General features: G+C 40.6%; 1 protein-coding gene across 2 annotated transcripts in view; it reads left to right on the top strand.

Moving 5' to 3' along the window:
* The window catches only part of SLC8A2 (solute carrier family 8 member A2), a 1,241,705-nt gene that overhangs the window by 182,626 nt on the left and 1,042,122 nt on the right, over positions 1–16,957 (top strand). For both annotated transcript variants that reach the window (XM_044078494.1, XM_044078567.1), the window contains exon 2: positions 1,914–3,738. In XM_044078494.1, coding sequence (XP_043934429.1) covers positions 1,961–3,738 — 1,778 coding nt within the window. In that variant the 5' untranslated portion in view covers positions 1,914–1,960. The remainder of the gene's footprint in view (positions 1–1,913; positions 3,739–16,957) is intronic.

The following is a 16,957-nucleotide window of genomic DNA, read 5'->3' as shown; positions in this document are numbered from 1 at the left end:
AGACAACACATACCTAGATATATGGGTCTGATAATTAATAGCCCTAAAAACTAGGGTAGCCGAAATATAAACCTTCTTACTCAGCCTGTCCATGGTTCTGCTGTCCTTGTCAGAAAGCAGTAACTTGGACAAAAGAAGCAATTGAGATGGCTTTTCAGAGGCCACAGACACCACAGAGGGGTCAGCAGCAGGACGTTTGAACAAAAAGGAACAATCCTCAGGCACCCTATAAAACCTATCAGACTTCTTGGGAGCAGGGGGCAGAGAATCAGGCACTTTAGAAGCATTTGAAAAAACATCTAATAAAGCACCCAAGACAGGAGAAATAGCTGCAGGTTTTGGAGATTCCATCTACAGTAACTCATAGTACCTCTTATGGATATCAGAAACCTGGGTACAATCCCACTTAAAATATTCCATCATCCTAGAGATTGTGTCCCCAAAGGACATTTCCTCAGAAGGAGTATTTGTACTATTAGATTCCTCCTCCTCAGACCCATAGTCTAAAGGAGAAGGAGTCTTGGTAGAATAAGTAAAGGATTCTTCATCAGAATCCAACTCTTCCTCAGAAGAATTCAATTCCCTGGGCCTTTTACATGAAGAAGATGACCAAGAAGGAGCAGGAACTGAAACCCCTTGAGGAGGTCTTAACAACAGTAATGCATTAACTAACCCCTGAGTAAAGGCCTGCCACTCACTTTGTGGATCCCTTGGAGCAGAAGAAACATGTTTAGTTTGCTGTTTCTTTTTTAAGGGGATGTCCGTCCTAGAAAACTGAGAAGGACCTGACTCAGCATGGCATTCCACAACCGTAGTAGGAACTTCTTCCCTAAGAAGAAACTGAAACCCCCTCCCCAGATCCCTCAAAGACAATCAGCTGTGGTTCCCCCTGAATGCCCAAAATGGACGCCAGCAAAGCCTTGTCGGACATGCTGCCCACCAGATCGTCACCGGCCTCCAACCCGGACACAGTAGAGGAATCCAACAACACAACCAGGTGAGTCTACGGGTTTGTAATAACCTCAGGAGAACCCCCCAGCAGAGGCTGAACAGTAGAAGATTGCATTCTTAACTTTTTCACCTTCTTCTTCCCTGATGGGTTACTCTCAGGGCAGGAAGTTTCATCCATAGTATCTTTAGTAAGAAGCTTAAGATGCTGGCTCCCAATATACAACGAAAGGGAAGAAAAACTACTTTGAAGAGTTTTCAGGACAAACGCCTGACAAATTGAACAAGACGTATGGTTGTGAGAAGCTCCTAGGCAAAAAAGGAACTTATCATGGCGGTCTTTATTGGGAATCTGCCACCTACACTGGCATTTACCTTTCCTGGATGATGTTACCCCCCCCCCAAACAGCACAAAAAAACAAACAAACCCCAACTAGGTAGTTATCTTCAGTGGTGAGGACTTCAGTAACAGGAGTAATCACCGGAATTCCAACAAACAGAAATAAAATGGCAAAACAATGGATGGAGGCAAATAGACCAATGGTTAAAAACAGCGTTCGGACTGGCGGCAAAGATATTCTGAGGATGGTACACCTGAATGTCACCTTTATACCCTAAGCTATGTGAGGAGTGTGTAAGTGATGTTCAGCGTACCTTAAAGCAATGGTAGACTTTGGCAGGCTGGCTGGACAATGGGCTTCATGGCAGGGAATCCCATAACTTATGTATACTGCAGCGGTGAATGTAAGGACATCTAACAATACTTTGATGTTTATTTTAGAAACAGTACAAAATAATATACAGAGGGATAAGTGTTTCATTTTTTTTCCTTTTCTATATTATATTGTCTGGGATGTTGTGAACACCTAACTGTTGATCTAGTACTGGACTGTATCTGTAGATGAACTTAGGAATGATTAATGTGCTACACTTTCCATACTTAATATATTTGTTTTATTTAACAGAGATCCTGTGGTGTTACCAGATAATCTGTGAGTGCCCATAAAACAGCATGAAGCTGAAGCAGGGGTGGCAGCGTTTCTGCACAAAGACTCTACTACTTATCTTTATTCTGATACAGAACAGCTCATACACTGAAGCGACAGAGAACACGGCTATAGATTATGTGAATTCAACAGATAAGATCAGTTGCGGAGGAACATCTGAGTGCAAACCCGGCATTCTTCTGCCAGCATGGCAACCAAACAATCCATCATTTGGTGACAAAATTGCAAGGGCTGTCGTCTACTTTGTTGCTTTAATGTACATATTTCTGGGTGTTTCAATTTTAGCAGATAGATTCATGGCATCCATAGAGGTGATCACATCACAAGAAAAAGAAATGACAATTACCAAACCCAGTGGAGAAACAAGCATAATGAATGTACGTGTATGGAATGAAACTGTATCTAATCTTACACTAATGGCATTAGGATCTTCTGCTCCAGAGATTTTGCTGTCTATCATAGAGATCTGTGGGCATAACTTTGAGGCTGGAGAACTTGGCCCTGGGACCATTGTTGGCAGTGCTGCTTTCAACATGCTTGTTATCATTGGCCTCTGCGTTTATGTAATTCCAAACGGGGAAGTTAAAAAAATCAAACACTTGAGGGTGTTTTTTGTAACATCAACTTGGAGTATATTTGCTTACATTTGGCTTTACCTAATTTTGGCTGTCTTTTCTCCAAATGTTGTTCAGGTCTGGGAAGGGATTTTGACTTTCATGTTTTTCCCAGTTTGTGTTATTTTGGCCTGGATTGCTGACAGAAGGTTGCTTTTCTATAAGTTTGTATACAAGCGGTACCGCGCTAATAAGCATAGAGATGTCATTATAGGAACAGAAGGGGAATATCCTAAAGCAGTTGAAATGGACGGTAGCTATATAACTGACAATAGGGATGGCATCTTTCCTGATAGCACCATGGCTGCTGTTGAGGCAAAGGAGTTGGATGAGAACCGCAAAGAAGCTATTAGAATTCTTAAACACCTTAAACAAAAATATCCATACCATGAATTAGAGCAGCTAGTGGAAATGGCCAATTACTATGCTCTCCTTCACCAACAGAAAAGCAGAGCATTTTATCGGATTCAGGCAACCAGAATGATGACTGGAGCAGGAAATATTTTAAAAAAGCATGCAGCAGATCAAGCAAAAAAGGCAGCTAATCTTCAAGAACTGCAGTCAGATTCCACAGAAGAGAACAGCAGCAAGATTTACTTTGACCCCTGTGAATACCAGTGCCTAGAAAACTGTGGCATCGTCACGCTTTCAGTTGTTTGTGAGGGAGGCGAAGGCAAAAGTACATTCTATGTTGATTACAAAACAGAAGATGGTTCAGCTAATGCTGGCGCTGACTACGAGTATACTGAAGGTACCCTGATTTTCAAACCAGGGGAAGTGCAAAAAGAAATCAAGATTGGAATAATAGATGATGATATATTTGAAGAAGATGAGCATTTCTTTGTTAGATTATCAAATCTAAGGATTGGAGATGCAGAAGGCATGTTTGAATCTGAACCTACTCCATATCCCAAGGGTCGTCTTGTTAATCCTTTGGTTGCCACAGTGTCCATTCTAGATGATGATCATGCTGGGATTTTTACATTTAAAGATAAATCCCTCCATGTGAGTGAGAGTGTTGGAATAATGGAAGTAAAGGTGGTGCGGAACTCTGGTGCAAGAGGGACAGTTATCTTGCCCTACAGGACAATAGAAGGAACAGCAAAAGGTGGAGGAGTTGATTATGAAGATGCCTGTGGGGAACTGGAATTTCAGAATGATGAGACTGTGTAAGTAATGCCAATTATTTAAAATTAGACTATAGAAGCTCTTATACTTGCATGTATATTCATTATCAGAAATGTGCTTCTCAAGTCAACTCAGATTTAGAAATTCTGAAATTTAAATATTTTAACTAGTATTATTGGTAATGTAATGCCTTTTAAAAGCTCTTGGCTGTGTTATGTGCACATGAATATATAACTCATGAAGTTTTAATAAATTATAGAACATTAAATGTTTTGATTCTAGTATACGGTATACTCAGATAAATATATAACATGTCTGAAGAGAATGTTTAAAAATTAATTAATGGAATGACACAGAAGGTAAATGAGTTACGGAGCTACTCGGACTTTTATCCCTAGAATAAATTAAGTGATGGAGAACAACGGCTATCTGCACACTTTTAACCACTTTTTAATGCTAGCATGTTGCCCAGTAATGGGGTCACTAAAAGATGAAGATTAAGAGGCAGTCTGCCAAGCAAACTGGATTCAAATTTTAACCATGTTGATGACCGACACATTAATGTAGATTGAGACTTTGTCATTAATGGTACATGTGAAAGAAAATGGCACACACATGGTTTATCTGAAGGGTTTATAACAAACAGTACTTGTTTAGTGTACACTTACTTTTATACTGTACTTTCACATCTGCTTCAGTTTGTGGCAGTTTATAAGTGAAGCATTTTGCGTCTTTCTTGATCATTATTCCTTGAGGTTTGTGCCGAAAAGGAGATAAGCTTCTCTAATCTTTTTGTCATTTCTCATGCTGTTCTGCTGTTGCTGATATTCTATCATGTTATCCGAAACAGGTTAAACCACTGATATCATATCAGTTAATTTGAAACAGTTTAACGCCATTCAGTGATGTAGATGAGACAGTGCAATAGTATTTCAATGGGAAGCGATTTCTGTTTTCAGAATAAGCCAACATTTTATGATTATTATATGTTTAACTAGCAGCATGAACTGATTGCAGAAGGACACATTTCAGCCATGGCCAAGGCCAAAGGCGTTACACTAAAAATAATAGCAAAGAATCATTATAAAGAAAATAATGTATATACATATGTAAAGCAATTCTAGTATGCCTTAAAGCAGTCTAACCTACACTTTGTATCAAGTGTCATGCTTACCAGTAGCAAGTATGTTCAGTATACGCAGGTGTCAAGATACACACTGCTGATTACTTACTTATGTTGGCAGTCAGTGTGTTGATAACGACAACAGCAAATAGTACAAGGTGGCAACACAGCAAGAGTGATGTTAACAGCTTTACTATTAATGAACACTAACAACTTGCAAATTAAGATCAATGAATTATGGGATTCCTTATTTTTGTGAAATGCTAATACTATACATACTTCTTAAAATGTCAGTGCTGTCATACATACTCACAGTATATATATATATATATATATATATATATCTATACAGAAACACAAAGTGGCTATACATATTTTATCATCACACCTCCCCCCTTAAGGAGACAGAGGAAAAAACTCTCTCTGAAATTAAATAATAAGGTTATGTGTAAAAAAAATTCAAATATTCAACATTCTTGAGCTTTTCTTTACTGCCTTAGAGCTGCAACCTCTTCTCTGTGCTTTACTGATATTATTTATGAAGTAGCAGCACGTGAAGTAGGCTTTACTATTAATAGAAATACATTCTGTGTGAGGAAAAGTGAGAGCAGTCATCTGTCCATGTTACTAGCAGTGTTGATACCTTCAGGTAGTTTTAACTTCACTTCCACTGCAAGTCATGTGAGTGAAATTAGAACCTGTGAAAATAAAACTGTTGAATGGCATTTAATCTAGAGTCAGTTTGTGGACCAGTCTGGACAGGCATAGGTGTCATTACACTATGGGCTGTCATCTCAGGTTGTATATTTGAAAGTCCCACCCTTGTCTCAGACACTAGGTGTGGTGACACATTTGAGGAGACAGGATTGCTCTGACTAGATGAAGACCTTGCTCTTCTTGCACTGCTTGCCAAGGTTTACCTCACATGCTGAAGGTACATGTAACCTTCCCTCACAATGTACATTTCCAACACCAGGGATTGATCCTGAAGAGTTCTGCATTCAGCTTGAGGATCACCTTCAACTGCTTGACTATGTCTTTGATATAGCTCTATTCTTTGTACAATGTATGACCTTTGTTCATTGTTTTTTGTATGGCAATTCCAGCTGCATCCCGTTTTCACTCCACTTGTAACTTTAGGTGCAGTAGCTGGCCTGATTAAATGATAGGTGGTGGTTGGGTGGAATGTCATGTATCATAGTATCTCTTCTAAGAACCTTTAGCTGTTAATAGGTAGGTACTAGGCCATTGGCCCTATGGCCTATATAAACCTAGCCAAATGGTACCCTGGCTTTTGCCACCCAAGAAAATTATTTTTCTGCACCCCTGTCGAGCAGACCCACAGAAGTGATCCCCGGGGTGAGTTTCCTATCTCCCATCCAATCATCAAGATTTTTTTTGAAGAGTGCTAATGAGGAGCTTTGTTTGATATAAATAGGTAGTTTGTTCCAGAGTATGGGAAGCCTCTGAGACAGGAATCTATCCCTCCAGCATGTTCTGTTTATTGTGGTGACAAGGTTTAGGTCCCTAGAGCGTGTAGCTCGGAGGGATAGGGATTTCTTTACGTGGAGCATGTCCAACAGCTCTGGGTTTGACATAGCTTTGTATGTTAGGCAGAGATTGCCTCTGAGTAGGCAATATGCGGCGGAGTAAAGCTGCAGTTTTTTGAGATGGTCTGCGTAGCGCATCTGTTTGAGGCTGGTAATCCTCTTGTGAGGTATTTCTGTGGCCTTTCCAGTTGTTGTAGATGTCTTGTGAGGTACATACCAAAAGGGGCATTGTACTCTGTAATGGGTCTAATGAGTGATGAGTAAGGGGAACAATGACCTCTTTTTTCCTGGATGAGAAACCTTTTGTGATGAGGTGTGCCACGTAGAAGGATTTCCTGACTACTGTGGTGATGTGATTATCAAAGGAGAGACTACTGTCCACCTGTGTCCCAAGGTCTCATCACACTTTCGGTGTTAAGTAGACTACCGCCTATGTGGTAGTTCATTGGTACAGTGTTTTTACCAAAAGGGATGACAATGCACTTTTTGGTCATTTTGTGTTATGGCTTAATACAGAATAATTTTTGGCACAAGTTTGGATTCCAGCACTGTCATATTAGTCATTATTTGTCTTCCAAATATTAGCTGGGCTTAATTCCAGGTGCTGCATGGTGTAGCTCATTATGACTTGAGAGTTCTGTGAGGATCAGGCTGTTTCAAGATGTTTGTTATTTGGACTGTCCTGTCAGTGGTTCTCCCACCTTAATTTAAACAGAATTTAATTTCAGCATTCACTATACCCTTTCCAAATGCATTCCAGTGTTCCACTGATCTTTTCATAAAGATGTTTCTTCATCTTTCCTTAAAAAAACCCACAATCTTCAGATTATATTCTTGTTCATCTACTGTTCCTTTTAAATTCTTTGTAAATTCTAACCCCATAAATTACCCTTACAGTCTTAGTGAAAATACATCTCTGTTCATTCTGCCCTCTTATGAGGCCATATCCAACTTATTTAACTTTTTTGAGTGAAATACAACCTTGGTTTCTCAACCCAGTGGAGAGAAAGACCAAATGTTTGGATACTTAAGACGATTAAAATACCAATATCTGCTGTTGCACAGAAATTAGTGGCACTCTAATTTGCTTGGAGGTTATATTAGAGCACAGTGTATTCTTTGTTACTAAAATTCTGTACAACGCTTTCTTTAGTGCACAGTGACTTTCAGCTCTAGATAGTTGTTGTCATGGTAATAAAGTAACAGTGAGCACAGTGTCAAGTTGTGCATTTTCTGAAATAATCTAGTTTGTAATACTGAAGCATGTTTTTTTGGCAGCAGTAGAATTGGCACCTTCAGATCCTTATGAGACAAGTCTTCATCCCATTCTTATTTTACACCTGAAGCTGAGTCTGTTAGTATGGCCATGATTTCAGCAACATTTAGATCCCTGTACCATTGCTATGTGCAGTTCAAACTCACCCTCATTGGGATACCTTGTCACTCTCCTACCTTCTTTGAGAGTCGAACCAGGATGTTGCTTGTCTTCTCCTCTTATACAGTCCATTCATCTCTTGGCTGGATATCCTCCTGCCTTCTTTCTGTTTGTCCCAGATCTTCTTCACAAAGACCACAGATCATATGATCACAAAGTGCCAGAGCTTTCTGATCAACACAAGACCTGGCTGCAGTGGAATGTAGAGGTGCAATAATGTCTGTGAACAGAGCAATATCAGCTAAATCAAACACTGCCTGCAGAATATGGTATTTGTCCATATATTTTGCAGTTGTCTCTTCTTGTACTGCCTGCCAAGGTTTACCTTGTGCTGAAGGTGTTTGTAACCTGGTGCCCCTCCCCAGAAGAATGCTATTCAACAGTTTGCTTTTATAAATCTTTTTTAATGTCTCTATAGCATCACTGATCTATAAGTTAAAGCTTTGTATATAGTTCTGGTACAGCAGAAACAAACAAAAGAATAACCCATTCTGTTGTTTGCAGCTGATGTCAGCATGAATTGAGTAAGCACCAGCATTACTGATATGTAGCAACCATTTTATTGAAAGCAGTAAGAAGCATATGTGAATTTTCACAGAAAGGATACACTCATGAAAAAATAGACAATGCCTTCTAAGTACAGGACTGTATCACATAGTTTGCAAAAAGTATAGATGTTTAGTGCACCCAGGCTGGTCTGACTTATCAGTTATAAGGAACTGTCAGCTTTATGTTTCAAAAAGGTGTTAGGGCAGGATAGTTTCACAGGCACTCATTTTTTTCACACCTAAAGCAGAAACATCCACAATGTAGGCAAGTGTGCTGGTTGGAAGTGTTTTTCAGAAACACCCATTTCACATGCATTATGCTGTACAGATGTTTGAGTAGACTTACTTGAACCCATTTCTCATATCCTTTTACCACATCTCTGTACAATAAATACTGCTATCTTATTCTGCCAACTGATACTTAAACAAAAAATTTCTTCTGCTATTCCTCTAATTTCACGTGTAAATATTGTACATAGATAACATTAATTTCCTTATGCCATATTTGACTGATATATACCCCCTGTCCTTCATACATTCTAACTAATGCTACTCCTCATCTGTACGACTTTAACACACTTCTTGCCACTCTAATATTTTTCTTCCATTTTCATCCCCTCCTGTTATCCTCTCCTGTACATTTTTCTTACGTCTTCTTGCCACCACTGTCTGTCAGTCATCATCTCCCTCTCAGCCAATCAGGTGAGGGACATCTAAGACGAGCCATTATTTAGTTAGTCATTGAGGTTGTTCAAGGTTTTTGCTATAAACCCTACTACTAGTGTGCACCTGTTAAAGTGATGGGGACTGGAAGATGCAGTGGGTTGACTACAGGGGTCATCCTATCACTTCCACAGGGATGTTCCCTCCAAGTAATCCAGCCCCTTTCCTCAAAGCACTAATAGGTGGTTTCCTTGATGTTCATCATATTGATCACTGCTGCAGTAAGCTTAGTTATATGTGGGTTATATCCTGCCTCCTGAGCATACAAGTTGACTTTGGGGAAAAATTCCATTTAATAATTTTCATCTTCAGGAAAGTTATTTTAAAGCTAGGAGATTGTGTTGTAGCAGACTGTCATGAGACTGTATTGTACTTTTAAACAGAAGCACTCCTTTTTCCTGTCAGTTTAAAAGTTGTTTAAAGCTACAGAAAACCACTTTTTTCTATGGAGAAATTGGGTTTATTTTACTTTCTAGGGCTGGCATAGTATTTTAAAGTGCTTTTTGCTATGTTTGTCTGAGGGAAAAAGTGATTTTTTTAAAGATTTTTTTTATTTTACTGGCATTTGCTGCTTGTTTTCCTTGAAAAAGAGGCACCATTTCTGTCTTAACCACAGAACAACCTGTCACTCCCATAGTCTTCCAGCCATGAAAAAGAAAAAGTTAGCGGGTGGATTGGACACTCAGTTAGTCATATGTATGAGTGCGCATGGGAATGTGTGGTGTGGAAGAACTATAGTGTCAGGGCAAGCCAAAGGCGGTGTAAACCTTGGCTCTAAATGATTGTCATCATTGGAGTGACACCCTTTGTGGATGGAAGGATGGAAGCAAATAGCCTTTGCCACCACAGCAGACTAACAGTTGGCCTCAGCTGCAGATGGGTGACTCTGCTGTGGCCATTTGACCTCAGACCACTAATTTGTTTACACTGAATACCTCTGATGTAGAACCTACAGCCACTATGGATTGAGTGTTAGCCATGTCTTCTGCAGCTTTTAGAAATTCCTTAGTGGGCCAGCCTTTTGATGCTGGGTGAGGGAATAGGGAAGTCTTCTCTGTTTTGTCAAATGTTGTGCCCACCCCTAGGGAAGCTACTGCTGCCACTAATAGCAATGTTGGCCCCATTTTTTTCTTGTCAAAAAAGAAGCCGAAAACTAAGCATGTATCTATTTTTCCTCAAATTCCCTTAGACAGGAGTAGTTTACTGGGTCTGGCTCAGGATTGTTTCAGGCTATTGAGCCTTCTTGTAAGGTGGTTTTTGGTAAAAGAATGAGGAATACCTCCCTTCCTGAAGAGATTCAAGGTTATGAATCTAGACAGGAGGATGAAGGGACAGATAGTTTTTTCTTTCTTCAGATCTCTGATTCAGACCCAGAGGAGAGCTCAGTTTCTGATTCTCTCTCTGTCTCTCTGGGGGTTTCTCTTTCTCTGAGACTTCTTTCTAGAATGTGCCAGTGTTTTCAGTGAGAGAAAACTGAAGTTTCTCAGTTTCTCAGAAACTACTATGAGTTGTTACAAAAGGAATTTCCAGAACCTTCACCCATCCCCCAGATCTGTCAGTGCTGGAGGATGTGCATGTCACTGCCTGCAATTTTTCTGACAGGCAAAGTACAGTTGTGTACACTTACCATAAATGTAGATGTTCGAGTGTATTCACTGTTGCAGTCATTACATTTGGGTAATCTGCTGGCAGGTTGCCCTCAGTCGGCCTGATTAACAAAGTTTTGGGTCCTGCGTCAGTTGCTGTTACTTCTTCCATGACGTCAGGTCATCAGGGGTATAAAACATGCATCCGACGCCATTACATCAGTTTTTCTTGCACCAGATGTCAGGTGCCCCCCAAAAGAGGAGCAATATATATATATATATATATATATATATATATATATATATATATAAAATTTGAAACACAAAACATATACCTCCAAACAAAAGCAAATACACCAAAAAGTCTTTTAATCATAGTAAAAGAAAGGAGAGGTATAGTTAGAGAAAAACAGAGGGCTGGAGGGAGGGTAACCAAGACTGTAACAGTGAATACACTCGAACATCTACATTTATGGTAAGTGTACACAACTGTACTATGTTCCTCGTGTTTCACTGTTGCAGTCATTACATTTGGGTAGAATCCCAAAGATGCGGTTGGGATGGATTTATACAGCATTAGGAGCAGCTAAAAGGCCCTGCAGGACAGCAGTGGCAAAGCCAGCTCTGGATTTAGAGAAGAGAGGTAAATGGTAATGTTTGGTGAACGTATGAACTGAGCTCCAGGTAGCAGCTTCTAGAAGTTCTCTGGTAGGAACCCCTCTGAGAAAGGCTGCAGAAGTAGATGCAGCCCTGGTGGAATGACATCTGATCCCCTTGGGGATAGGTTTACCATGGTGCATATAGCAGAAATGAATACAGTGGCTTATCCATTTGGAAATAGTCTGCTTTGAAATAGCCTTTCCCTTTGCCCCTACAGCAAATGCCACCAATAGTTGTTCAGATTTTCTTAAAGATTTTGTCCTGTTTAAGTAGAATCTAAGTTGTCTGTGTACATCCAATGAATGCAGAATCCACTCACCCTTGTTCTGTGGATTAGGGAAGAAAGTTGGCAGATGAATAGCCTGATTAAGAGCCACACTGGATACCACCTTAGGCATAAAGGATGGATTGGTCTTGAGAGACACCCTGTCTGGATAAAAAATAATGAAAGGCTCCACTGCCATAAGAGCCTGTAATTCTGAAATCCTTCTAGCTGAAGTGACTGCTAAAAGGAAAGCTGTTTTCCAGGAGAAAAATGTTAGGTCTGCAGTAGCAGCTGGCTCAAAAAGAGGTAGAGTGAGTTTTTCCAAAACAAAATTGAGGTCCCATGCAGGAGTTGGTGCTCTCCTGGGAGGTCTTAAATTTTTGGACCCTCTGAGATACTGCTTTAGCAGAGGATGAGAGTAGAGGGGAGGTTCTGTGTTGTAATGAGCTGAAATGGCAGAGGTGTGGATTTTTATGGAAGAAAAAGATAGGCACTTGTGAAGCATCTCAGTTAAGTATTGCAGAATCTGAGGAATATTGGGCACTGCTGTGCTTATTCCTTGTGATTGGTTCCAGGCACAGAATATTTTCCATTTGTCAGCATAAGATTTTCTAGTACTACGCCTTCTAGCCTCCAAAATTACATCCATCACAGGTTTGCTGAGGGATGCCAAGGGTGAAATTAGTTGATTAGCCACGCTGCAAGATTCAGTTTGGAGCTGAGTGTGCAGAATTTGGTAGTTCTGCTGTGACAGTAGGTAAGGTGTCTGAGGCAGGTGCCACGGAGGAAGGTGTGACACATTGCGCAGGAGTGGGTACCATTGTTGGCGAGGCCAATCTGGAGCAATCAGAATAATTTTTGGTTTGTCCTGTCTGACTTTTAGTAGGACTTTGGAGAGCAGAGACAGAGGGGGAAAAGCATAGACTGATAGGATTTTCCAGCTGAATGATAGAGCATCCACTTTCCAAGCTTTTTTGTGATGAATTCTTGTGCAGAATTTGTCCAACTGATAGCTCTGGGGTGAGGCAAAAATATCTATGTCTGGGCTCCCCCATTTGCATGTCAACATGTTGAAAACTTGTGGTTCCAGTTTCCATTCATGTGGGTCCATAAGATTTCTGCTTAGTTCATCTGCCAGAGTATTTAGCTTTCCTGGCAGGAATTGAGCTTGTAGTTGTATTTGATAAGTCAAAGCTGTGTTCCACAATGCCATGGCTAGTCTGCAAAGGGGGTAGGAATGTGTACCCCCCCTGCTTGTTTATGTACCACATGACTGTGGTGTTTTCTGTCTTTATCAGTAGTTGTCCTGGAAGAAGGTAGTCCTTGAAGGCTATTAGAGCATTCTGTACAGCTAGCATCTCTTTTTGATTGATATGTAGGTGCATTTGATTTGGGCTCCATTTGCCTGCCAGATGCACCCCCAAGCATAGTCTGATGCATCTGTAGTTAGGGTTTGGGTGGCAGGGGGTGGAGTGAATGGCAGTCCCTTGTATTGGTGGTAGACCTCTGCCCACCATAGGAACTCTAGTTGCAGGCAAGGTATAATAGGAATAATTGTTTCCAGGCTGTGACAATGTTGACTCCATAAACTTTTTAAGTACCACTGAAGTTTCCTCATATGCAGTCTTGCATATGGAATTAGAAGAATACAGAAGGCCTTGAACACCAAGGCCTGCAGAATTTGTCTTGCAGGTAGCTGGGTTTTTGTGACCACCTGTTTGAAGTAAGTCATCAATTGAATTTGCTTTTCTGGCATAAGGTAAGTCATCTGGGCGGTTGTATTCAAGCTTGCACCCAGGAATGTAATTTTTGAGAAGGTACCAGTTGTGATTTTTTTTCATTTTTAGTGTACCCTAGACAAGTTAGAACCCTTTTTACAAACACCAGATGCTTTAGAAGAGTGTTCTTGTTTTCTGTCTGAATTAGACAATCGTCCAGGTATGGATACATTTGAATATTTCTTTGCCTGCAAAATGCAAATACTGGTGCCAGGCACTTTGTGAAGACCCTGGGCGCAGTAGATAAGCCAAAGGGCAGTGCAGAGAACTGGTAATGCAAGTAGCCTGCTTTGTAGGGGAGGTATATTCTGCAAGATTCCCTCATTGGGATATGCAGGTAAGCCTCTTTTAAGTCTAGAGTTACCAACCAGGCATATTTGCCCAGCATAGGTAGTAACTGTTGAAGAGTTAGCATCTTGAATTTTGGAATGTCCAGAAATGTATTTAGAATGGATAAGTCCAGAATTGGATGCCATGATTTGTCTTTTCTGGGTACCAGGAAAAGTCTGGAATAGAAACCTTGTCCCTTTTCCTTTTCTGGTACTGGTTGAATAGCCCCTATATTCATGAGGGACAGAACTTGTTTCTGGGCCTCTGCCCACTGATTTGGAGGCAGATCTGGCCATCCGTTTGAGATTGGCAAGTTGTGGAAATGAAATCTGTATCCCTGGGATACTATATTTAAAACCCATTTGTCCTGGGTAATCAGTTGCCAGTTTCTTGCATGAAGTGCCAGTTTCCCCCCAAAGGGGCAGCCAAAAGGTAGGTGCTTGGTGATTGTAGAGGAAAGTCATTGAGATTGTTTACCATAGGGAGGTGCCTTGTTGCTTCCAGGTTTGGAGGTGGAGGCACCCCATTGTTTTGTTTTAAAAGTTCCTTGTGACTGAAGCCTGGAGCCTTTGGAATGTCTGGATTTGACTTGAGTGGCTCTGGAGGGAACTGGAAAGGACCAGTTCTTAGTAGGCCAGTGCCTACTAAATCTGGGTGGCTGCACTTGTAAGAAATCTTTCACAGTCTGCATAGACTTAGCTTTATCTTCCATCTTTTTTAAAACTTCTTCAGCCTTATTACCAAAGAGACTGTCCTGTTGTAAAGGAGCACCCAACAATTTTGCTTTAACATGGTCAGGCAGATTTTGCTCTTTGAGACAAGCATGCCTTTTTATCACAGATCCAGTTACAGCAGCCCTGCAAGAGGCCTCCAAAGAATCAAAACCACATTGCAAAGTATGTTTTCCAACTTGTTCAGCTGAATGTAATAAATCCTGCAACTCTTTATTTTCCACACAGTCAGAGATCAACATCATTTTCTGTTTAAGTAGACCCATGACATGCTGTTGATATTTAAGCATATGAAATTGACAGTTTAAAGCCCTGATTGCCAAGGTTGCAGACGTGTAAACCTTCTTACCCCATCTATCCTGCGCCCTGGAATCTCTGTCAGAAGGGGTAGGATTTTTAGCAGTAGAGGCCTTAATGCCCTTGGGACCCTGAGAAATGGTTTCAGGATCAGCAGTAGGGTTTTTGAAAAGGAATTTGTGGGAGTCAGGAACCCTGTAGTATCTGTCTGGCTTACTAGGAGCTGGAGGCAGAGAATCAGGAGTCATACTGGATTCTGAAAAAACATCATTAACAATGTCTAGAACAGGAGGTATAGCCAAAGGCCTATGCCGAGGAAGAAGAAGAAAATCCCTAAGTCTCTTTTTAAATTCAGAGAAATCCTGACTTTCCCAGTGGAAGTGTTCCCTTAAGGTATGTAAAGTTTCTCCAAAAGAGAAATCCTTAGGGGGAGAAGCAGAAGGGATGGAATCTTCTGCATCAGAATCCTCATAAGTAGGTATAGATAAATCCTGTTCAGAAGAAAAATCAGAAGAAATAGAAACCTGATCTGAAGATTCATAGTCAGTGCCTTGCCTAGGCCTCTTAGCAGGAGGGGGATGTCTACCCCTAATCAAGGTAATTAAATCTTCAGCCATTTTGATCATTTGCTTTTTAGGCATTGGGTCCTGTACACGTGGCCCAAGCATAATTTTTTTAGACATAGAAGTAGATTTTGGCCTTAGTTTTGAAGATGGTGTCGGTTTAATATACAAATCTTTAGGCCTGAAAACACCCTCAGAAGCTGGTACCTGCACAGTGGCTCCGGACCCATCTAAGGTAAAGACATCTGCGGGTTCAATACTTAAAGCATCTCGCGGCATACTGGACTCCGAATGGGTCTCAGTAGAGGCCTGCGAATCAAAAGTAGCGGGTATCAGGGGCTGCGAAAACACCTCACTGAGTACTGGCGAACTGGCGACTGGCTTAGGAGAAGCTTCGTCATCAGTTTTGGACCTCGACAGTCTGTCTCTGTCTTTTTCTTTATGTTTTTTAGGTATTCCGGTAGTCGGATTGCTAACCGACGACATTTCTGGATAGCTAATCTTGAGCCAAAATATTTAGAAGCAAAAATATACCGATGTTTAATCGTGCGTTGATTAAAGTTAGCACAAAACCGACAGCAAGGCATGTTGTGGTCAGGGCCTAGGCAAGGAATACAGTACAAATGAAAATCCTTATGAGGTATTTGGTTCCCACAAGTAATGCAGTTATTAACTTTTACTGACATCGGTAAGGAGCAAGAAAAAGTTTCCCCAATGGGGTACTTCGCTTTTAGTTGAAGACTTTGGTTCTGAAACTCGAAAACGAAAATTTCAGGGGTCGGTCGACCGGCACTTGCGAACTGCTTCTGCTTCGTGCATCGCGTGGCAAGAAAGACTGGTGTAATGGTGTCGGCTGCATGTTTTATACCCCTGACGACCTGACGTCATGGAAGAAGGGACAGCAACCGACGCAAGACCCAAGACTTTGTTAATCAGGCCGACTGAGGGCAACCTGCCAGCAGATTACCCAAATGTAATGACTGCAACAGTGAAACACGAAGAACATATGTCCCTATAAAGCAGATAGGATGCAGAAAGTTCCAGTCTTTTAAGATGTATACACTCTTCCCAAACCTAATACAGCAGCTACAGCTTTAGTTAATCATCCAGCTGCTAAACATTTATTTAATTCCAATTCCACTCTTTCTGATAAGGATGGGAAGATTATTGATAAGTATGTGAAAAAAATGTATGCTTCAACAAACTTTAATTTTTTAAATTTTGAAATGTCAGGCCCACATGTTAAGGTTTGTCCTGACTAATTATGAAAAAGTGATGAAAGTTTTGTCTGCTGTTTCTTCTTGTGAGGAAAAATCTGTTTTAAGTAATTTAATTTCTTCTACTGCTCACTGTTTGCAGTGAGTGTATGACTCTGTCAATACTTGTTCAAGGGCTATGGCCACAGGTAGTGTTTTGAGGAGGTTTGCATGGCCGCATTCTCAGAAACTCACAGATAATATTAAAATGAGATTTTTAAATTTTCCCTTGGCTAGAGATTTAGTGTTTGGTCCCTCCGCTGCAGAGGTGATCAAAATTTGTGATGAAAGGGGCAAGATAATCCAGGGAATCTTTAAGATTTTTCAGCCCTCATTTCCAAATTGTCCACTTTTTAATTACTCCTCCAGTTTTGGCAATAAAACGGAATAAACAGTCTCTACAAAATTTAGGTAA

This window comes from Protopterus annectens, chromosome 1.part0 (genome assembly GCF_019279795.1).
Source record: "Protopterus annectens isolate FY-2018-M chromosome 1.part0, PAN1.0, whole genome shotgun sequence".
NCBI lineage: Eukaryota > Metazoa > Chordata > Ceratodontiformes > Protopteridae > Protopterus > Protopterus annectens.
Note: the sequence above shows the minus strand (reverse complement) of the source record. Positions and strands in the feature narration are given on the sequence as shown.